Here is a 23,009-nt window from a genome sequence, read left to right on the forward strand (position 1 = left end):
GAGATCATATAGTATCTGTCTTTTCTATTTCAAATAGCATAATTCCCTTAAGTTTCATCCATGTTGTCACAAATAGCAGAATTACCTCCTTTTTATGGCTATATAATCTTCGTGTGTGTGTATACACACATCTATATATGTATATATGTGGGTATGTATATAATATACATCACATTTTCTTTATTCATTCCTATTGATGGACACATAGGTTGTTTCCATGTCTTCAACTATTATAAACAATGTTGCAATGAACATTGGGTACAAATATCTTGAGACAGTGATTTCATTTTTTTTTTTTTTTAAGATTTTATTTATTTCAGAGAGAAAGGATACAGCGGGGGTTGGGGGAGCAGCAGGCAGAGGGAGAGGGAGAAGTAGACTCCCCACTGAGCAGTGAGCCTGACTCAGGGCTTAATCCCTGGACCTTGGGATCATGACCTGAGCCAAAGGCAGATGCTTAACCTACTGAGCCACCCAGGAACCCCAAGATAGCGATTTTGTTTCCTTCAGATATATACTCAGGAAAAACATTGTTGAATCATACTGTAGTTCTTTTTTCTTTTTTAAGTAGGCACCACACCCAACTCATGACCCTGAGATCAAGACCTGTGATCAAGAATTGGATGCTCAACCAACTGAGACACTCAGGCACCCCATTGTATTTCTATTTTTAATTTTTTGAGAAACTTCCATACTGTTTTCCATGGTGGCTCTACCAATTTACATTCCCACCAACAGTGTACAACTGTTCCCTTTTCTCCACAATCTCACTAACATTTGTTATCACTTATTATTTTTTAACATATTATTTATTTATTTGAGAGAGGAGAGAGAAAGAGCATGAGCAAGGAAGAAGAGGGAGAGGGAGAAGCAGATTTCCTACTGAGCTGGGAGCCTGATGCAGGGCTTGATCCCATGACCCTGGGATCATGACCTGGCCAAAGGCAGAAGTTTAACCGGTTGGGCCCCCAGGCTGCCCATCAATTATATTTTTGATGATAGAAATTCTAACAGGTGTGAAGTGATATTTCATTGTAGTTTTGCATTTCCCTGATTATTAGTAATGTTGTACAACTTTTCACATAGGTGTTGGCCATTTGAAAATCTTCTTTGGAAAAATATCTATTCAGGTCCTTTGCCCATTTTAAAATCAGATTGTTTAGTTCTTTTGCTCTTGAGTTGTATGAGTTCATTATATATTTTGAATACTTGCCCCTCATTAGATATGTAGTTTGCAAATATTTTCTCCCATCCCATAGGTCACCTTTTCATTTTACTGGTTGTTTCTTTGGCTATGCAGAAGCTTTTTATTTTTTATTTTTTTAAGATTATTTATTTATTTTATTCATATAGAGAGAGACACACACACACAGAGGCAGAGACACAGGCAAAGGGAGAAGCAGTTTCCACGCAGGGAGCCCTTTGGGGGACTTGATCCCTGATCCCAGGATCAGGCCCTGACCAAAGGCAGATGCCCAACTGCTGAGCCACCCAGGCATCCCTCTTTTTTAGTTTCATATGAAATTTAGAATTGTTTTTCTATTTCTGTAAAAAAAAAAAATACCATTAGAATCTTGATACAGATTGCATTTATTCTACAGATCACTTTGGGTAGTATGGAAATTTTAATAAAATTAATTCTACTGACCCATGAACATGGGTTATCTTTTCATGTATTTGCATGTTCTGCAATGTCTTCCATCAACGTCCTGGGTTTTGCAGTGTACAAACCTTTCACTTCCTTTGTTAAATTTATTCTGAGGTATTTTATTTTTGATGCTATTGTGACTAGGATTTTTTTTTTAATTTCTTTTTTGGATGATTCATTTTTGATGTATAGAAACACAAACTGAAAATTTCTACATTCCAAAAGCATTCACTCTTCCATGGGTTTTCAGTGCCTGATACAGAAACAGTGTCATGGAAGGAACCACTCTATTCATCTCCAAGTCACAAGAGGTTGTATCAACCCCATATCTAAAAGGATAGGAGGTGGAATTGTTTGGTAATGGCAGTCTTGAAGAGTAAGTCTGAACAATGTAAGCTGATGCTGATTTCTTCTTGAAATCTTTAAACAGGGAGGGAGATTCTGGAAGAAAAAAAAGTTAGAATAATATTTTTCTTGATACTATTATTACCACAAACATTTTGTTTTATTTTCTCTTATTTTATTTTTTTTTAAGATGTATTTATTTATCTGAGAGAAAGAGAAAAGTTGAAGTGGGGGGCGGGGGGGAGTGGCAGAGGGAGAGAGAGAATCTTCAAGTAGACTCCCTACTGAGTGTAGAGCCTGACGGAGGCTGGATCCCAGGACCCCAAGATCCTGATCCAAGTCAAAATCAAGAGCTGACCGCTTGGTATGTCTGGGTAGCTCAGTGGTTGAGCATCTGCCTCTGACTCAGGGTATGAACCCAGGTCCTGGGATGGAGTCCCACATCGGGCTCTCCACAGGGAGCCTGCTTCTCCCTCTGCTTATGTCTCTGCCTCTCTCTTGTGTCTCTCATGAATAAATAAATAAAACCTTAAAAAAAAAAAAGAGTTGGCCACTTAACCAACTAAGCCACCCAAACCCCCCTACCACAAACATTTTAAAACATTAGTTGAAAGATTATTGAACAACTTTGAAGAGAATACAAATGAGACACCTCCATTTCTTCAATAGGATGACACACACCAATATAGGAAAGGAGAATATCTGCCATTCTGTAAAGCCAGTAAGTGTTGTAATAATAATGATAATAGTAGGGATCCCTGGGTGGCTCAGTGGTTTAGCACCTGCCTTCAGCCCAGGGCGTGATCCTGGAGTCGCGGACTTAGTCCCACATCCAGCTCCCTGCATGGAGCCTGCTTCTCCCTCTGCCTGTGTCTCTGACTCTCTCTCTCTCTCTCTCTCTGTCTCTCACAAATAAATAAATAAAATCATTAAAAAAAATAATGATAATTAAAAAATAATGATAATAGTAATATCAAATTAATATGGAGTCCACATATATCACAGACCAGTTTATCCTTTTCCTTCTCCCACTTACTTCCTACAAAGAGATCATTTTATTCTCACATTTTTTTCAGATGGATCAAGTAGTTAAATAACCAAATTTCAATATAAATGACAGATGGTGAGTGTACATGTCAATTTATCGGAAAAGAAGTTTGAAGAAGGATGCTTCTTTTGGCATCAGAATCTTGTCCCTTAAAGTAACTTACTAGAATTATGCAGTGAAGTTCCAGTGCATATAGCTTCATCCATAGAACAGGGTATCTTGGCCAGTGATCTTCTTTCCCAGGTGGGTAGTTGACAAAATTCCTCCAGCAGTGATCATACTCTAAGGAAACACAAATCTTGGTTCATTCAACAAATACAGCAGAAAGTTACTTTAAAGAGAGCCTCACTTATATAGTTTTTTTTTTTCTTATACAGTTTAGATAAAGCCCAGTAGTCTATTTGCTGTTGGATATAGGCTAAACTCCCCCCAGAATCCCTAAAATAAGACAATGTAGTTTATTTGAAGACAGCTGAGAGGTTATAGTGGCAGGAATGGAGAAAGGAGTCCTCTTTTTGATATTTTCCTTACTATGAAGATCAGACCTGGTCCTTTCTCATGTTATTTTGGACTTTTACTTCTGAGACTTCCAGAGTGGGATAATCAAGCTCCTGGCCTTGAAACATGCCAGTACCACAGTCTCCCATCAACACCCAAGACTCTTTGTTTATTGTGTTTACCTGGGACTGTCATAATCTGGATAGTCACACCACTATTAATGAGATCCCTGAGTCCTTGCCGGTTTTGTGGATCCGTGTGCCAGAAAAGCCGGGCCACATAAATAACCAGAGTCACACTAGGGTGTTGACTCAAAAATCCCCTAATAGCATTGGAGCATTCCCAACAGGGACTCCAGGACAGGAACCAGGTGATGGAGCAGCGAATGGATGGGCAATACTGTCTTTCTGCAGCAAACTTTTCTATAAAATTGATTTCCACATGGTTGGTGGTGTTTTTGCCTGAGTTTCGCCAGGTCTTATGGCTTGTGCCCCACTGGATTTCATAGAGGAGGCAGGTCTCTTTACGGAGTTCTCTAGGGTCAAAGAAGCCTTCAAATTCCCAGGGTTCAATTCTCCTCCTGAAACACAAAAAGCACTCCCATGTGGTCATGCTATCTTTAGAGGGACCTTAGAAATCATTTCCTGCTCCCCTCTTCTACCAGGCAGATCTAAAACATGACATCTCAGAAAACTTTTTTTTCTATTCTATTTCTCAGTTACCTCAGGAGGTCCTTTTGAATTATCAAAGTTTCTCTCACAATCATAGTGAAGAGATTTTTCCCAACTCATGCTATTTGGTTATCACTCTCTTTATACCATTACTTGGTAATTTTAAATTCAGATATAAAGGTGTCTTTGTTGCTCTTTTAAAGGCTTCTCTTTGGGGCACCTGTGTGGCTCAGTCAGTTAAGCATCTGCCTTCAGCTCAGGTCATGATCTCAGGGTCCTGGGATCAAGCTCCACTTGGGCTCCCTGCTCAGCAAACTGTCCATTTTTCCCTCTCTCTCTGTCCTCCACTCATGTTCTGTCTCTCTCTCAAATAAATAACTAAAATATTTTTTTAAAAATTTTAAAAATAAGCTTTCTCTTTATATTTTAATCTTTCTATCTCACCATAGAAATGCCATGTCCCAATTGTTAATCTTCATGCCTTAGTGGACTCTAACTAGATTTTTGGGCATAGAAGCCTCAAATTGCCAACAAGATTCTGTTGCCAAATGTAAGAAGAGAGAGATTCAGCCTTAGGATTCTTCCACAATAAATTCTGTATACTAATTCCTCATAAGAAAAAAATTCAAACTGCTCCCAATGACATCTTTATTCATTTATTTTCTTAAGCTTTTATTTTTAAGTCATCTCTACACCCAGTGTGGGGCTCAAACTTACAACACCGAGATCAAGAGTAACATGCTCTACTGACTGAGCCAGCCAGGCACCCCTCCCAATGACATCTTTAGATTTAATACTTTCCATGCGTCAAAGCTGGAACTCGGGGGACACTCAGGATTGTGCTGAGGGCTCTTTTTTGTAATATGGTTGAGTCAACAGCTTATTACATCCTAATATTTCCACTCATCCCTAAAGTATTACATTTATTTATTACATAGATCAATCCTTCCACCCATATTCCCTGACAGATGACCCCCTGCTATAATGCTATGTTTGAAAATGGGTATATAGTATGAAACAAAAAGATGAAATCAAAGTGACAAATGAGTTCTCCGGATTTTTCACTAGTAGCTATTCAATCATGTGATTTAAACAGAAAAGAAACAAAGGTAAGACAATAACAGAACAAAGCTGGAAGGTACTTTTTTTTTTTTTTTTTTTAAGATTTTATTTCTCCAGCCATGAGAGACACACAGAGAGAGGCAGAGACATAGGCAGAGAGAGAAGCAGGCTTCCTGTGGGGAGCCCAATGTGGGACTCAATCCCAGGACCCTGGGATCATGACCTGAGCCAAAGGCAGATGCTCAACCATTGAGCGACCCAGGTGCCCCATTGGAAGGTAATTATTATTATTTTTTTTTTTTAAATGATCCCCCAGATGATTCTTTTTTTTTTTTTAATTTTTATTTATTTATGATAGTCACAGAGAGAGAGAGAGAGAGAGGCAGAGACACAGGCAGAGGGAGAAGCAGGCTCCATGCACCGGGAGCCTGACGTGGGATTCGATCCTGGGTCTCCAGGATCGCGCCCTGGGCCAAAGGCAGGCGCCAAACCGCTGCGCCACCCAGGGATCCCCCGGAAGGTAATTATTGAAACAAAAAGTAAAGTACTCTCTCTCTGCCTATGTCTCTGCCTCTCTCTGTGTGTCTTTCATGAATAAATAAATAAAATCTTCTAAAAAAATGGTCACTATGATAGTATTATTCTTACCTCAAGGTGGCATCTCCAGCTGAAGGACCTGTTGACCAAGAGATGATTATGTCAAAGAACACCCACACACAAATTTAGCTAAAAACAAAAACTCTGTCTTCCAAACCTGCAAACCCATATCAGAAAATGGAGTTTAAAGATTCTCTCCAAAAAAAAAAAAAAAAATTATCTCCAGTATTAATTGGATTGGACTACCAAGAAAAGCAAGTTTTTAAGGGCTCTGATGAAATCTATTTACCCAATCCCAAACCAAGTAATCCTCCTTAATGCTCCAACAAGAATGATTAAGTGCAATGAGAAAGTCATTCCTCAGAGGCTCTTGTGTAATTTCTATGTACTTCCATAGCATTCTGTACTTCCTTCAACATAGCAATGATGCTATATTTTGATTGGTATTTATATGCCTATAATAACACTGAATTGTAAATTATGTGGGATATGGGTTATGTATATCTTGTTCCAGATCCTATCACACTGCCTGAAACATGTTGGTTTGCAATAGGTATTTATTAAACAAATGACTGAATGAATCTCACTACTATCCATTATATATATGGGGGGGGGTGGAGAACAGCATTATGCAAAGAAAGTGGATCTCTCATATATTGCTGGTGGGAATGTAAATTGGTACAGCCACTCTAGGAAACAGTTTGGCAGTTTCTCAATTAGAAACAACAAAATGGAGGGGCACTGGGTGGCTCAGTGGTTGAGCGTCTTTTAGCTACCTTTAGCTACCAACATTTAGCTCAGGTCATAATCCCAGGTCCCAGGATTGAGCCCCATATTGGGCTCTTCAAGGGGAGCCTGCTTCTCCCTCTGCCTCTCTCTGTGTCTCTCATGAATAAATAAAATATTTAAACAACAACAACAACAGCAACAACAGCATGGGGGTGCCTGGCTGGCTCAGTCCATAGAGCTTGCAACTCTTGATCTCAGGGTTGTGAGTTCGAGTCACATGTTGGGTATAGAGATAACATTTTCATGACCCTGAGACTCTTGATCTCAGGGTCATGAGCATAGATAGAGCCTATTTAACCACAAATCAAGAGGAATGAGAAAAAGCATCTGCATAAGTGACAGGAGTGAAAAAACATTTGCAAAGTACACACAGAAAGATATTATTGAACCAATAGAAGAGAACCAGGCTTCACCTGGAGCCCAGCGGGTACTGAAGGCATTGACTGCAAAATGCTGCTGCATAGAGGATCTCAAGGGTGACAGACTTCTCCCTCTGAATCATGCTAACACAGAAGGAGGAAGAGCAAGAAGCAACAACCAGTGCCCTTAGGGAAAGAAAAGAACAATAATATTAACAGGGGAATTGGGAGCCAGGAAGTAAAAGTTGAGTCAACATGGCCATGACCAGTCATCTGAGATCTCAGTGCACAAGGTTTCAGGGAATGGAGATAATCCTGATCCTCCTTTAGTCAAAAGACTCCATGGAACAGCCAAGAGCCCTGTTTGGTTCCTGTGCCCATCCTTTTGCTGTCACATAGGGCCAGATATCAAGAATGGCCACGAAGAGCCTACTGGTGACCAGCAGGTAAGTCACCCCTGAAACCTGGCAAACTATAGTCTGTGTAGGGAAAGTGGGGGTTTCACTTATTTAAGCTTTCAACAAATGTTTTTTGGGATTTTGTTTAGTTTTTTTAGGTTTTCATTGTTGTTGTTGTTATTGTTTCTAGAGGGGGTGGAGGAACAGAAGGAGAGAGAAAGAATCGTAAGCAGGCTCTGCACCCAGCATGGAGCCTGATTCGGGGCTCAATCTCACAACCCTAAGATTGAGACCTGAGCCGAGATCAAGACCTGAGCCAAAATCAACAGTTGGAAGCTCAACTGACTGAACCACACAGGTGCCCCATCCTTTCAACAAATGTTGATGACAGGCCTACGAAATGTAGGCCTTTGAAGGACAGGAACAGGAACCAAAGCAAATCCCTATCTTTATGCTCGTGGAGTTTATATTCTAAGCCACAGATTGTATTCTCAAAGTGTCCTGGGAACCATGAGAGCATATAAGGATGATTCAAGTTCAAGTCCTGGAATTTAGAGGCCCATGCCTCTCAAAACGGAGCTTTGGAGAGATAAAATGAGCACTGGCCTCGCCTGAATTCAGAGTATTCACAGCACAGAATACTAAAACTTTGAGAACAGAAATGCAAGTCTTTTTTTTTTTTATTTGGAAGCCCATGGATTTTTTTTTTTTTTTTTCAACGAGAACTCATGGTGTTTGCTCCCTGGTTATTTGAAAGATAAAATTTGTGGAAATGGGATAAAAGGACCAATAAATCAAAAGGCTCTATTGTCATTATTACCAGTCTCTCTCTCTCTTTTTTAAGATCTTATTTATTTATTCATGAGAGGCACAGAGAGAGAAAGGCAGAGGGAGGAGTAGGCTCCCTGTGGGGAGCCTGATGTGGGACTCTATCCTGGGACTCCAGGATCACGCCCTGAGCTGAAGGCAGATGCCAACTGCTGAGCCACCCAGGCATCCCACCAGTCTCTTTTCCAAGAAAGAGGAGACACAGAGCAGATGGTTCCCCCACATGATACCCTTCCTCAGTGGGCCAGAGAGGTGCATACATCACTGCCACCTCTGAGGGTGATGTGGCTATGCTGAGCTGCAGGCAGGACATTCAGTCTATCCTCCTGGCAAACCTTAACTCTGAGGTGTGTTTTGTTTTGTTTTTTAAGATTTTATGTATTTATTTGAAAAAGAGAGAGCACAAGCAGGAGGGGGGAAGGAGGAGACTCCCCACTGGGTAAAGAGCCCAATGCGGGGCTCGATCCTAGGCCCCTGGGATCAGGAGCTGAGCCAAAGGCAGACACTTAACCGACTGAGCCACCCAGGTGCCCCTGTGGTGATGTTTTTAAGCCAAGAAGAGTCAAAAGACCTGGAAGACACTTCCTCCAAAATAGGAGGCATTTTGCCCAAGGCTTTCTGTGTGTGAGTGTATGTGTGCGCGCGCATGCACGTGCACGTGTTGAGGTGTCCAGAATGTGCCACTTAGGCACAAAAATAATTTGGATTTGAAAACATTTAAAAAGAGACTGCCTTGCCCTGAAATCCCTTATTTTCCTACAAGCAGAGGCTTTCAAAAAAACTCAAAAGAAACCAATTGTCATAAATCCCATTCCCTGGAACAACCAGAGGAGATTGTCTCTTACCACTCAAGATACACGCCCACACAGACATTGTCACAAAATTATCATATGGGTATCTATTCTCCTAAGGGCCCATCTCTATTTCCTAAAAGTTTATTTGTGTTCCCATAAGTGCTCTTCTAACTCTCTGCTTTCCTATGAAGATGGTATACAAGCCCTAAACACTAACCACCTTTTTGAGTCCCATTTTTGTGAACTCTTGTACATGATTTTGTCTTTTCTTTTGCTAATCTGTCTTTTGGTAGTTTAAATCTGCAGGGGCCCCAAAACAGAATCTAAGAGGGTAAAGGAAAAGTTTTTTCCTCCTCAGTTCTGTGTATGTGTGTGGTCACTCTCTGTGCATTTGTACTAGATAGTAGAGAGTTACCCAGCGGGGAGCTATAATTCTAGCTAGAATGTGGGACATTTTTCTTTTCTTTTTCTTCTCTTGTCTTTTCTTTTTTTTTTTTTTTTTTTTTTTTTTTAGAGAAAGCGAGAATCTTAAGCAGACTGCAAGTCCAGCATGGAGCCCAATGTTGTGGGTGAGAGAGGTCTGGATCCCACAACCCTAAGATCAAGAGTCAGTCACTTAATCGACTGAGCCACCCAGGTGTCTCTGGAGTGTGAGACCTTTAAAAAGAGAAATTAGGGGATCCCTGGGTGGCTCAGCGGTTTAGCACCTGCCTTTGGCCCAGGGCATGATCCTGGAGTCCCGGGATCAGGTCCCGCATCGGGCTCCTGGCATGGAGCCTGCTTCTCCCTCCTCCTGTGTCTCTGCCTCTCTCTCTCTCTCTCTCTCTCTATGTCTATCATAAATAAATATATAAATCTTTAAAAAAATAAAAAATTAAAAAAAATTAAAAATAAAAAGAGAAATTAACCAGATATCTAGAAAAAGGACAGAGTCAAGAAACACTATCCTAAGTGTGACCTGAAGAGTAAACCTCTTATCCTTAAGAGGATGTACAGGGAATTTAAGCACTGAGATGGAGGAAGAAGAAGGTGGCTAATATCTTAGAATGGATACATCTCAGACAATCCAAATTGGGGCCTTTGAAGCAGCAGGTCCACTCAGAGGGAGCCCTGTAGAAACAGAGGCCATAGCTATAGAAGAAGGTCATATTAATGGTGGGAGAACTCTGGGTGAAGCAGCAGTGAGAACTTCAGAAAGAAAGAATGAGATAGGGGAACCTGAGTGGCTCATTCAGTTAAGTGTCTGCCTTTTGGCTCGGGTCAAAATCCCTCCGGGATTGAGCCCTACATCAGGCTCCCTGCTCAGTAAAGAGTCTGCTTCTCTCTCTCCCTCTGTCCCTCCCACTGCTTGTATTCTCTCTCTCTCTCAAATAAATGAATAAAATCTTAAAGAAAAAAAAAAGAGAGAGAGAAAGGATCACCTGGGTGGCTCAGTCACTTAAGTGTCTGCCTTCAGCTCAGGTCATGATGTCAGGGTCCTGGGAGCAAGCCCGCCATAGGGCTCCTTGCTCATCAGGGAGCCTGCTTCTCCCTCTCCCTCTGCCTGCTGCTGCCTCTGCTTGTGCTATTGCTCTCTGTCAAATAAATAAATAAAATCTTATTAAAAAAGAAGAAATAAGAAAAAGAAAGAGTGAGATATATTTTCAGAATCTATACCCCTTTGATGCAAGGCAATAATAGCAGTCACATGAGTTGGGATGGTTTGAGAGGAAAAAACAGACCACCTTCAGAGGAAAGCCAGGGATATTACCCAGACACTTAATAATGCTTTTAGTCTTTCCCCCAACACACACAAGAGAATTTTAGTAGAGGAAAAGCATAATGGAGTAAAAAATATTGTTATTAAAATCTAAGACTGATATATATATATATCCTCTGCTATCATCATGCTCGTATTCCCGCAAAGTCTCCTAATGGGTCTCTTTGCTTCCAAGTCTTTTCTGCTTGCCGTCACAAAGGTGCCAAAGCCAGCTAAGTATGTCTAAAGCACTATTTTAGGGGTACCTGCTTAAGAGTTCAACTGTTGATTTTGGCTCAGGTTGTGATCTCAGGATTGTGAGATGGAGCTTCATGTTGGGCTCCATGCTGGGTATGGAGCCTGCTTAAGACTCTCTCTTTCTCTCTCCCTCTCTGCCCCTCACCCCCTCACCCTCTCTAAAAAAATAAAAGAAAATTTTTAAAAAAGCACTATTTTAGTCATGGCTATGCTATTCACAAATTCTCCAAAAATTTTCTCTAAAAAGATCAAGCTCAATTTCCTTAGCTTGGCACTCAAAAGCCATCTATAATATCACTCCAGGTTTGTTTTCTTTCTTTCTCTCTTTCTTTGAACTCTTTCTTTCTTTAAAGATTTCTCTTTTTTTCTTTAAAGATTTTATTTATTTATTCATGAGAGACACACAGAGAGGCAGAGACATAGACAGAGGGAGAAGCGGGCCCAATGCAGAACTTGATCCCGGGATTATGCCCTGAGCCAAAGGCAGACACCCAAGCACCAACCCACCCAGAAATTCCTCTTTCTTTCTTTTATATTTTTATATTTTCATTTATTTATTTGAGAGAGAGAGACAGTGTGGTGGGGAAATGCAGAGAGAGAATCCTTAAGCAGACTCCCAGCTGAACACAGAGCCCAATGCAGGGCTTGATCTCACAACCCTGAGATCACAACCTGAGCCAAAACCAGTTTATTCTTTTATTTCCACACATGATCTTTATAAATTCTCTCAAGCTCTTTGTATCAGTCAAGACTCTCTTCCTTTTTGCCAAACCAAATTCTGAAACCCTTTAGGATCCAGCTCAAATCTCACTTCAGCTGAAAATCATTTCCTTCCACATCCTGAAGTGTCCTCTCTCTCCCACGAATTTCTCCAACATTAAGTAACTGAATCTTAAATTATCAATGAATATGAGCTTGTTCTTTCATTTCTGTTGCTATTTTAAACTGTTATTTAACAGTTATACATATATATATTAACAGTTATATTTTTTACTTTATTTTATATTATGGTGAAATAAGCATTGTTGATTTGGTGTCATTTGATCAAAATCATTTGTGGATGTGAAAAGTTAGTATTAATAATAATAAACCTTGTTTAAGAATAATATCAATATATTAAGAAATAGAAAAGTTGAAAAATACCTAAGGACAAAAGTACAGGCAGGAGACGCGCTAGCGCGCGCGTGCACACACACACACACACACACACACACACACACAGTTTTTGCCCTTTTCAAGAATAGAGAGTTTGCCAGACTCTGGGTCCAGTTTACCTTTGTCAGAAGCCATGGTGCTCTGTCACCGGACATTTCCGCTGGAACTATATATTGTGCTGATTGCTCTTACCAACAACATGCCTGAACGTCACAGGTGTGACAACTGCTACCTGGCTTGGGCAGAGGATGACTCAGTCCCAAGTCAGGCAGTTACTGGGTACCTAGATTGTACAAACAAGGAACAGATTAAAGAAGGACATTAGCGTGGGGATTTGCATCAATGTTTTGATAACAAAGCTTGTGATTCAAATAATTAATCCTGTAGAGTAAATCACTAAGGAGAACCAAATTTCTATGTTCTTCCCCAATAACATCCGAATTTGGTAACTTTTCCCTTTCCTTTGAGTGAAGGCTGAGAGAAGACTGACCCATCATTCCTTATTAGAGAGCACAAAGGAAGAACAAAGGGAAGAGAGTATTAACCTGTTTGTATAACCTGAAGACTAAAAAACAACAACAACAAAAAACCTGAAGACTTTCAATGTTACCTGGTGAAGATTCTGTGGACTTGCCTTTTAACTATTATTTATTTCTAACTTCCTCTTATTTTGCTCTTTGCCCTTAATCCTGTTGGAATGGGGAAGGGCACTGTTAGATGCAAAATCAGTAGGACTTTGGCCTCTGAGTTGGGCAATTAATGTACAAGTTTCACATGATCTTCCTTCCTTTTTGAAGCCAAGGTTAAGTGTATGGCCAAGTCCACTTCTGGTTTTTCATTTTTCTTGAGACTACAGTGAAAACTGTGCTCCAGATTACCATTGCCTCCTGTTGTCTGAACTTTGGCTCAAACATCTCTGAGTTTCAGTACAGACTCCCAGAATTGAGGTCATTTTCAAGACCTAAGTCTCCCTCCCTCTAGGGTCTCAGATCTAGAGCTCCTGAATTTGAATCTCAAGTACCATGAACCCTATACTGGAGCCCTAAATAAAAGATATTCCTTAATTATGAAAGATAAGCTGCAACTCCCACAAGGAAAGCAGTTTGGAGTGACAGCTGAGAGTTTTGAAGAAGGAGCAGAAGTGCCACATCATAAACGAAGGTCCTTCAGAAGCCAAGTGTTTCAAAGTTATACTTATGGTAAGTAGAATAACAGCCACCCAGAGACGTCTGCCTCCTAATATCTAGAACCTGTAAGTGCAGTACCTTACAAGGGCATATAGGACTTTGCAGGTGTGATTAAGTTAAGGATCTTGAGGTAAGAAGTAATCTTACTTCTATTATGAGTGGTCTCAATCTAATCAAAAGTACTCTTATAAGAGTGATGCAAAAGAATCGGACTGAGAGAAAGCCGTGCAAATATGAAAGCAGAGATAAGACTGGAAGGGGCCATGATTCAAGGAATGAGGACAGCTTCTAGGCTTGGAAGGGCATGAAAATGGATTTTTCCCTAGAGCCTCCCTAAAGAAACGCTGGCCTGATGACACCTTGATTTTAGCCAGTGAGACCCTATTGTCTATTTCTTTTCTTTTCTTTTTTTAAGATTTTATTTACTTATTCATGAAAGACACAGAAAGAGAGCCAGAGACACAGGAAGAGGGAAGAGACACGGAGGCTCCATGCAGGGAGCTGGATGGGGACTCCATCCTGGACCCCGGGATTACACCCTGAGCCAAGGGCAGACGCTCAACCGCTGAGCCTCCCAGGCATGCCCTATTGTGTATTTCTGACCTCCAGAGCTATATGATAATTTATATTGTTTTACCCACTAAATTTGTCATAATCTGTTATAGCAGCATGAAGATACTAATATGACAGAGTCACGGAAAGCATATACGCGATAGTTAAGGCAAAGTATAATTCAAGTTTGTTTCTTTTTTTTTTTTTTTTTTTTTTTAAAGATTTTTTTTTAATTTATTTATGATAGTCACAGAGAGAGAGAGAGAGGCAGAGACACTGGCAGAGGGAGAAGCAGGCTCCATGCACTGGGAGCCCGACGTGGGATTCGATCCCGGGTCTCCAGGATCGCGCCCTGGGCCAAAGGCAGGTGCCAAACCGCTGCGCCACCCAGGGATCCCTTCAAGTTTGTTTCTATTAGAATTCTTATCGAATGTTTGTCATTAAGGGTACTTTTGATTAAATTTTGTGTTAAAAAAACTCAGAACCGGGGCGCCTTGGGTGAGTCAGTTGATTAAGCCTCCGACTCTTGGTTTCAGCTCAGGTTGTGATCTCTGGGTTGTGGGACTGAGGCTTGCATGGAGCTGTGTGTCAGCAGGGCGGTGGGGGGTAGGGGTGGGTTGCTTGAGATTCCCTCTGCTCCTCTGCCCCCACTTACTCTGTCTCTCTCTCTCAAATAAATAAATCTATCTATATCTATCTATCTATCTATCTATCTATCTATCTATATATATATAAAGAAAACTCAGAACTATCAGATATGATACACATGACAATAATTATTTGTAAGAGGGATACCTGGGTGGCCTGCCTTCGGCCCAGGGCCTGATCCTGGAGTCCCGGGATCCAGTCCCACATCAGGCTCCCTGAGGGAGCCTACTTCTCCCTCTGCCTGTGTCTCTGCCTCTCTCTCTTTCTCTCTCTCTAATGAATAAATAAACAAAACCTTTAAAAAAAAAAATTCTCTCTCTCCCTCTTCCCCCCCCTTCACCCATGTGCTCTCTCTTAAAAAAAAATGAATACAATTAAAAATAAAATCTTAAAAAAAGATCATACTAGTCAATAGGCAGAAACAATTCAAATATCCATCAACTGATAAACAGATAAATAAGTTGAGGCATATCCATACAGTGAAATAATATTCAGCTATTAAAAGGAAGGAAATACTGATACACACTACAACACAGATGAAGCTTGAAAACATTATCCTCGGTGAAAGAACCCAGTCACAACAGACTACGTGTTGATTCTGTTTATATGAGATTTCCAGAAGAGGTAAATCCATAGAGATAGAAAGTACTTTAGTGTTGCCAGAGGATGGGGGCAGGCAGTGAGAGGACTTGGGGACTATGTGCTAATGGAAATGGGATTTATTTTGGGGGTTAATGAAAATTTCTGGAGTTATACAGTTGTAATGGATTTACACTTGTGAATATAGTTATTAAAACCACTGAATTTGGGACGCCTGGGTGGCTTAGCGGTTGAGCATCTGCCTTCAGCTCAGGGCGTGATCCCGGGGTCCTGGGATGGAGTCCCGCATTAGACTCCTTGCAAGAAGCCTGTTTCTCCCTATGCTTCTGTCTTTGCCTCTCTCTCTGTGTCTCTCACGAATAAATAAATAAAATTTTAAAAATAAATAAAATCTTTAAGAAAAAAAGAAAAAGGAAGGAAGGAAACCAGGAAGAATGAAATAATGAAACAAAGAAGAAAGAAACCTCAAGAAGAATGTGTTCTTCACAATCCTATAGTTTACACTTCAGGGATTCCATGAAACAACTGAAATTATTTGCAAAATATTCTGTATTTATGTATATTATATTCTGGAGGAGAGTCTATATGTCTTATCAGGTTCTCAAGGACACCCTTGATCCTCCAGATATTAGGAATCATGTATTTTAATAACTTACTCTTCCCTGTTTTAATCAGCAGAGGGCAGAAAAGCAATATAATTAACAAATTCAACCCCCTGTAAATAAATCTTCAATTTCTGCCATCTATTTCCTGCCTTTGTTCTAGCTTTTTTTTTTTTTTTTTTAAGTAAACTCTATGCCCAACATGGGAATTGAACTTATGACCCTATATCAAGAGTCAAGTTTAGGTGGATTTGCTCCCACCTCTCAGTTTCCATGTGTATTCTGTTGATATCTTTGGCAGTTATCATATTCTTCCTTTCAAAATACCTATTGATTTAATTATTGTTCCAGGAGACCTTGGGCAATTACCTGTATTAATCACTGCATAATTATTATTTTTTTGAAAGATGAAAATATAGATTATAGCTAAACCAGCCATTCTCAAGTAAGGTTCCAAAAGATCTGTGCGCATCTTTCTCAGAAAGATAAATTTCACATCACTGCAACATGGCAAAGGTAATGGTTGCAAAATATGTGATACAATTTTTATCCCAAAATAATTGTACCAGCTTGCTGTTTAATGTTGCTAAGCAAACAATTAAACAAAAAGTAAGAGAAGGCAGTGCTCCTGGCAGTCCCATGGATCTGTCTCTTCAACTGTGTTTGGACAGAACAAATCCAGAGACACCCCTTCTACATTCTCTGACCTCCCTCCAAACCTTTTTTCAGTTGCAACCTTGGCTACCCTCTGTCTCTGGGACCAGCCAACATCTTATTTTGAGCTTAGCGACTCCAAGTATTCTACTCACAAGCAAAGCACAGAAAACTCTGTGATAATAGCTGAAATGATTAGGGGGACACCGGGGTGGCTCAGCAGTTGAGCATCTGCCTTGGGCTCAGGGCATGATCCCAGGATCTGGGATCAAGTGCCACATGGCACTCCTTGTGGGAAGCCTGCTTCTCCCTCTGCCTCTGTCTCTGCCTCTCTCTGTGTGTCTCTCGTTAATAAATAAATAAAATATTTTTAAAAAAAGTTTTAAATAGCTGAAATGATTATTCTGGGAGTCAGGGGGCAGGGGTCACCAGTTCTCTGGGCTGTGGTCACCCCCTGTCCCCCAGAACCGATAGTTATTGTTTATTACATGCCAATTACTGCACTAGGTCCTGGGAAATAAGGCCTGGTGGCCAGTGTCAGGTGCTGCTCCCCGCGACCCAGAGCACCAGTGTCGCATGAACAATCTGCTCTAAACTGGGCTTCTCCTGGGCTGGCTAGCCACTCGCTGCAGCAGCTGCTCTGAGGCTGCCAGGCTAACAGGACAGACGCTGCGTGGTCACAGTGCCTGTGCCCTTCCCTACTGACCTCAAGCGACCAGGCTCTTGGCGCGCCCCTGGCCATCTGGGCCTTCTGCACCAGGACCAGCGTTCTCCAGGGAAAGGACTGATGCGGGATCAAGGAGCCCAATGGTCAAGAAAGAATTCTTGGGGTGCCTGAGTGGCTCAGTTGGTTAAGCATTTGTGTCCGCCCACGTTATGACTCCAGGGTCCTGGGATCAAGCCCCAGGTGGGACACCCTGCTTGGCAGGGAGTCTGCTTCTCCCTCCCCCTCTCCCTCTGCTCATGCTCTCTCTCTCTCAAATAAAAATCTTTAACCCTCCACCCCCCCAAAAAAGAAGAAAGAAAGAAAGAAAGAAAGAAAGAAAGAAAGAAAGGAAGGAAGGAAGGAAGGAAGGAAGGAAGGAAGGAAGGAAGGAAGGAAGAAAGAAAGGAAAGAAAGAAAGAAAGAAAGAAAGAAAGAAAGAAAGAAAGAAAGAAAGAAAGAAAGAAAAAAGAAAGAAGAAAGAATTCTTGAGATATTTTAGAGTGCAAAAAGGTGGTTTTATTATAGCATGGGGACAGGACCCATGGGCAGAAAGAGCTGCAGTGAGATTGTAAGAAGTGACTATATGTTTTTTCGTTAGCCGGGGTTAGGGATAGTGTAGGTCTCTAAGGAATTTAGAAGCAAGGCCTTCAGGACCTTGAGGAGCCAGCTGCTGTTAAGATAAGGTTTCTTCTAGTCTTTAATAAAACATAAACATGAAGACATTAAGGCAGCCATGGGTTCTTCATGGAAGGTCACACTCTGCACATTTCAGGTCTCTGTCACTGGGCTGCAAGCTGTAAGTGGGTGAGAGACAGGACTAGGCAGGGAGAGATGGATAGGGGGCCATGGAATCAGGCTCACACAACAAAGTTTCTAAAATGCTGATATAAGAAAACCAGAGATAAGGGAATAAACCAGACCGCCTGACCCCAGATGTTAGGGTGTATTTTTCTTTGGTGGCCACAATGTAATCACAGAAAATGACCAGACCACAGTCAGTAAGGGTGTTCTCAACAGTCCTTGCTCAAACCAAGACCGCACAAGAATCTCAAGGCTGCAAGCTCCCCGGTCAAGTTTTCAATAAAAGACCAGTCTAAAAAACCTACAGTGGCAACCCTGTCAGGACCCTTCTCACTCCTGAGAGTGTTCTCTATATCTTCACTTAATAAACTATCGATTTACTCACTCTCCTTTGTCTGAGAGATTCATCCTTTAACTCCATGAGACAAGAACCAAGCTCTCCTGCTTCATAAGGAGATTGATTTTGGCTCCATTTCTCTCACCTTTGTTCTCCTCATCGGGATGACAGGTGTGGGGACAGAGACAGAAATTCTGGAAAATATATATGTATAAGAGTGAACTGATGTACTGGCCTTTTGTACAGCTGACCAACCTCAGCATTGTTCCTCCAACCACTCTGTGGTTTTCTGTAGGCCACACTCTTTTGCCACCCCACCCCTAGTGACAATAACTCACCGAGGTCAGCGCTCACTTTCCTACCAATAAAGCAGCCCAAGGCAGTTGAAAGGCCCCAGAGAAATGAGAAGTCAAGGAGTTCTGAGAGAGATTGAATTTTTTCCCTTAAATGCAGAGGATTCTCTGCAGATATAAGACTCTACTTAATTACATGCTCCATGTCAAAGAATTACTATAACATAGACCCAATTGTTTATTATTTAATGAGTACTTTAAATTTTATTCACACCTCCGTTTTTCTTCCCCCCATTCTAGTCTGAAAGTATTCCTTCTTTAGTATTTTCACTGTTCTAATACTTTGATTAATACCACTAACAGGGATGCCTGGGTGGCTCAGGGGTTGAGCATCTGCCTTTGGATCAGGGCGTGATCCCAGGGTCGGGATGGAGTCCCACATTGGGCTCCCTGCATGGAGCCTGCTTCTCCCTCTACCTATGTTTCTTTTCTTTTCTTTTTTTTTTTAAGATTATTTATTTATTTATTCATAGAGACACACACAGAGAGAGAGGCAGAGACACAGGCAGAGGGAGAAGCAGGCTCCATGCAGGGAGCCTGACGTGGGACTCGATCCAGGGTCTCCAGGATCACGCCCTAGGCTGCAGGCGGCGCCAAACCGCTGCACCACCGGGGCTGCCCTCTACCTATGTTTCTGCCTCTCTCTGTGTCTCTCTCAAATAAATAAATAAATAAATAAATAAATAAATAAATAAATAAATATCTTTAAAAAAAATTACCACTAACAGTGGTATGATGGCATTTTATAATTACTACTATTTCTGTTCTAATATTTTAATGCCAGTTGATTTAAAGAAACCATTTTGATTTTGTCCATCTCTCTTCTAAAATCTCAAATTCAGGGATCCCTGGGTGGCGCAGCGGTTTGGCGCCTGCCTTTGGCCTAGGGCGCGATCCTGGAGACCCGGGATCGAATCCCACGTCGGGCTCCCAGTGCATGGAGCCTGCTTCTCTCTGCCTGTGTCTCTGCCTCTCTTTCTCTCTCTGTGACTATCATAAATAAATAAAAATTAAAAAAAAATAAAAATAAAATAAAATAAAATAAAATCTCAAATTCAGGGGATCCCTGGATGGCTCAGCAGTTCAGCACCTGCCTTTGGCCCAGAGTGTGATCCTGGAGTCCCGGATCGAGTCCCACGTCCGGCTCCTGGCATGGAGCCTGCTTCTCCCTCTGCCTGTGTCTCTGCCTCTCTCTCTCTATGTCTATCATGAATAAATAAATAAAATCTTTAAAAAAAAAACTCAAATTCAATATTTCCTAAGCAGTTTTGTGGGTTTTTTTCCTAAGCACTTTTGGATCAGATTACCTGTTTTACCAAAACTAGTCCTTACAGTAAATTTCTTAATTTCTTTCTCTCTTTCTTTCTTTCTTCCTTGATTTTATTTATTTAAGAGAGAGAGAAACAGAGAAGAGAGAGCACAGATGGGGAGGAGAGGGAAAAGCAGACTCCCTGCTGAGTGGGGAAGCCCCACATAGGGCTCAATCACAGGACCCTGGAATCATGACCTGAGCCAAAGGCAGACACTTAACTGACTCAATCACCCAGGTGTGCCATTTACAGTAAATTTCTATTTACCTAGAACTCAATCAAGGAGAAGATTGAATAACCAGGTTTTTCCCCCAAACATACTGTATTTATTTATTTTTTAAAGATTTTATTTATTCATAGAGACACAGAGAGAGAGAGAGATAGAGGCAGAGACACAGGCAGAGGGAGAAGCAGGCCCCACGTAGGGAGCCCCACGTAGGGAGCCCCACGCAGGACTCGATCCCAGGTCCCCAGGTCTCCAGGATCACACCCCGGGCTGCAGGCGGTACTAAACCGCTGTGCCACCAGGGCTGCCCTCAAACATACTGTTCAAGAAGTTATTGTTATGCTGATCCTAAAGTTCAGTAAATATATATCATCAAAAAATGATAGTGTATAAAAATAAATATCACTTCAATGAAATGAAACTTAAAAAAAAAAAAGATTTTATTTATTTATTCACAGAAAGGCAGAGACACAGGCAGAGGGAGAAGCAGGCCCCCTGCAGGGATCCTGATGTGGGACTCCATCCTGGACCCTAGGATCACGCCCTGAGCCAAAGGAGAGATGCTCAACCACTGAGCCACCCAGGCGTCCCTCAGTGAAATAAAACAACAGATACGGGGATCCCTGGGTGGCACAGCGGTTTGGCGCCTGCCTTTGGCCCAGGGCGCGATCCGGGAGACTCAGGATCGAGTCCCACGTCAGGCTCCCGGTGCAGGTGCATGGAGCCTGCTTCTCCCTCTGCCTGTGTCTCTGCCTCTCTCTCTCTCTGTGACTATCATAAATAAATAAAAATTAAAAAAAAAAAAACGGATAATTTTCTTCAGAAATAAACTGCCCTACAAGATGATTTATAATGTTTGTCCAACATAATCTGGGGTCACCCCAATCAAATGAGCAGCTTATTTACTCAATAAACAAAGCTTAGCATGTGATATTATAAATAAGAAAGCCATTATCCAAGCAAGCATATTGTAGACTGATTAAAGAATGTTAATAGGAGGGTATGATCTGAAATGACTACAATTCCTCTACTGTTTGCATCTGGAGGTTAATAAATCTCGCCATTTAGATCATTTAGCTAATTCCCTTCCTCTGATTTCCAAAATATATATTACGATAACTTGTTTTCCATGTGTACTTTTCAATCAAACATACTATGCTGGCTAATCCTCTTCCCTTGGCATCTTATTGTAAACTCACATATTGATGACTGGTTTGCAGGTGAATTTTTATGAATTTTGTCTATACCAATCAGATTCACTTGTTCAAGCCTGAATGGACTACCAAGAATGCTGGCACTGCAGAAGCCCCACCAAAGCATTGCCACCTTTACCAAAACAACCATCTTCTGTTACACTGAGCTTAGCTCTTTCTTCAACAAGTATAACTTGCAGGACACCTGGGTGGCTTAGCAGTTGAGCGTCTGCTTTTGGCTCAGGGCATGATCCCAGGGCCCCAAGATGAGTCCCACATCGGGCTCCCTGCATGGAGCCTGCTTCTCCCTCTGCCTGTGTCTCTGCCTCTCTGTGTCTCTCATGAATAAATAAAATCTTAAAATATATATAATTTGAAAGTACTTCTGTAAACATATTGACATAGTTACTATTGTTGGCAACATCCTGATTGTTCCACTAACTTGTTCTAAATGGTATGTCTAAAGCCAATCTCCCCAAAACCTGTCAGAACAGTGTTCCTGGTTCAAACGGCATTTGACAAGGTGCTTTTTATCGATCAGTTCTGTTTGTGTTCAAGGATATGCATTCAGAGTTGCTACAAGTTCTGTAGTCCCTTCTCCTTATAATTACCCCTTCACTGCTGTGCTACAAGGAAGTCCCGGCTGGACAAGGAGATTGCAAAGAGACTTTGTGTCCATCCTATTGAAATGATTGTAGCAGTTTGTTTGAATGCCTCCAGTGTTCAATAATGGATAAATCTATTGTGAAATATACATGTAATGGATTATGACTCAGCAGAGGGGGAAAATTAATTATATGTGAAATAGTAGAGGGAAAAAATGTTGTAGAAAAATATACTCCAATATTGTTTCTATAAAGTTTACGTATTTATGCAGCAATGATTTATCTATTTATGATTTCAAATACATGTATTCAAATTGTAGAATGGGAAAGACATATCAGCTTCAGTGGGGTGCCTAGGTGGCTTAGTTAAGCATCTGCCTTCAGCTCAGATCATGATCCCAGGGTCCTGGGGTTGAGTCCCACCTCAGGTTCCCTGCTCAGTGGGGACTCTGCTTCTCCTTCTGTCCTTCCCCATGCTCATGTTTGTGCTCTCTCTCTCTCTCTCTCTCTGAAATAAGTAAATAAATAAATAAATAAATAAATAAATAAATAAATAAATAAATAATAGTTTAAAAATATATCAACTTCAGTATGGTGGTTTCATTACGAGAATGGGAAAAGAGACTGGGAATATTATGTGGGCATCTATATGTGTATTTGTAATATAGTTAAATTGTAATAATTGACATTTTTAAAAACTTAAAAATAAAACCACAATTCAGTTAAAAGTTGTGGCAATAATCCAGGTGAGAGTGGTGAAGTTGACATAAGATAGTGACAAATGGCATTAAAAAAGGGTAGTACTAAATTGGGCAGCCCTGGTGGCGCAGCGGTTTAGCGCCGCCTGCAGCCCAGGGCATGATCCTGGAGACCCTGGATGGAGTCCCACGTTGAGCTCTCTGCATGGGGCCTGCTTCTCCCTCTGCCTGTGTTCTCTGCCTCTCATTCTCTCTCTGTTTCTATGAATAAATAAATAAAATCTTAAAAAAAAAAAAAAGGGACTAAATGAAGCAGTGATTCACAAACTTCTGCTTTAGTTCTCTCAAC

The 23,009-nt window shown here is 41.2% G+C and overlaps 2 protein-coding genes across 15 annotated transcripts in view; one reads left to right on the top strand and one right to left on the bottom strand.

Annotated features, from left to right (window-relative positions):
* Positions 1 to 1,572: 1,572 nt before the first annotated feature.
* APOBEC1 (apolipoprotein B mRNA editing enzyme catalytic subunit 1) lies at positions 1,573 to 12,923 on the bottom strand. Of its 2 annotated transcripts, none has more exons than XM_072799181.1 (6): positions 12,799 to 12,923; positions 12,308 to 12,471; positions 5,921 to 5,948; positions 3,722 to 4,119; positions 3,205 to 3,323; positions 1,573 to 2,089 (listed from the first exon to the last, which is right to left on the bottom strand). In XM_072799181.1, exons 2-6 carry the CDS (start codon positions 12,321 to 12,323, stop codon positions 1,940 to 1,942), a joined length of 711 nt encoding a protein of 236 aa, XP_072655282.1. In that variant the 5' UTR covers positions 12,324 to 12,471; positions 12,799 to 12,923; the 3' UTR covers positions 1,573 to 1,939. The 2 variants fall into 2 exon arrangements, with proteins under 2 accessions (XP_072655282.1, XP_072655283.1); XM_072799182.1 differs by having other exon boundaries at positions 12,734 to 12,847.
* Positions 12,924 to 12,955: 32 nt separating this feature from the next.
* Positions 12,956 to 23,009, top strand: part of DPPA3 (developmental pluripotency associated 3) — an 85,947-nt gene continuing 75,893 nt past the window's right edge. For 3 of the 13 annotated variants that reach the window (XM_072799178.1, XM_072799168.1, XM_072799169.1), the window contains exon 1: positions 12,957 to 13,387. In XM_072799178.1, coding sequence (XP_072655279.1) covers positions 13,255 to 13,387 — 133 coding nt within the window. In that variant the 5' untranslated portion in view covers positions 12,957 to 13,254. Of the gene's footprint in view, positions 13,388 to 23,009 lie in introns of all 13 variants that reach the window. The other 10 variants (XM_072799179.1, XM_072799180.1, XM_072799177.1 and 7 more) reach the window with 7 other exon arrangements.

Source organism: Canis lupus, chromosome 25 (genome assembly GCF_048164855.1).
Source record: "Canis lupus baileyi chromosome 25, mCanLup2.hap1, whole genome shotgun sequence".
Lineage (NCBI taxonomy): Eukaryota > Metazoa > Chordata > Mammalia > Carnivora > Canidae > Canis > Canis lupus.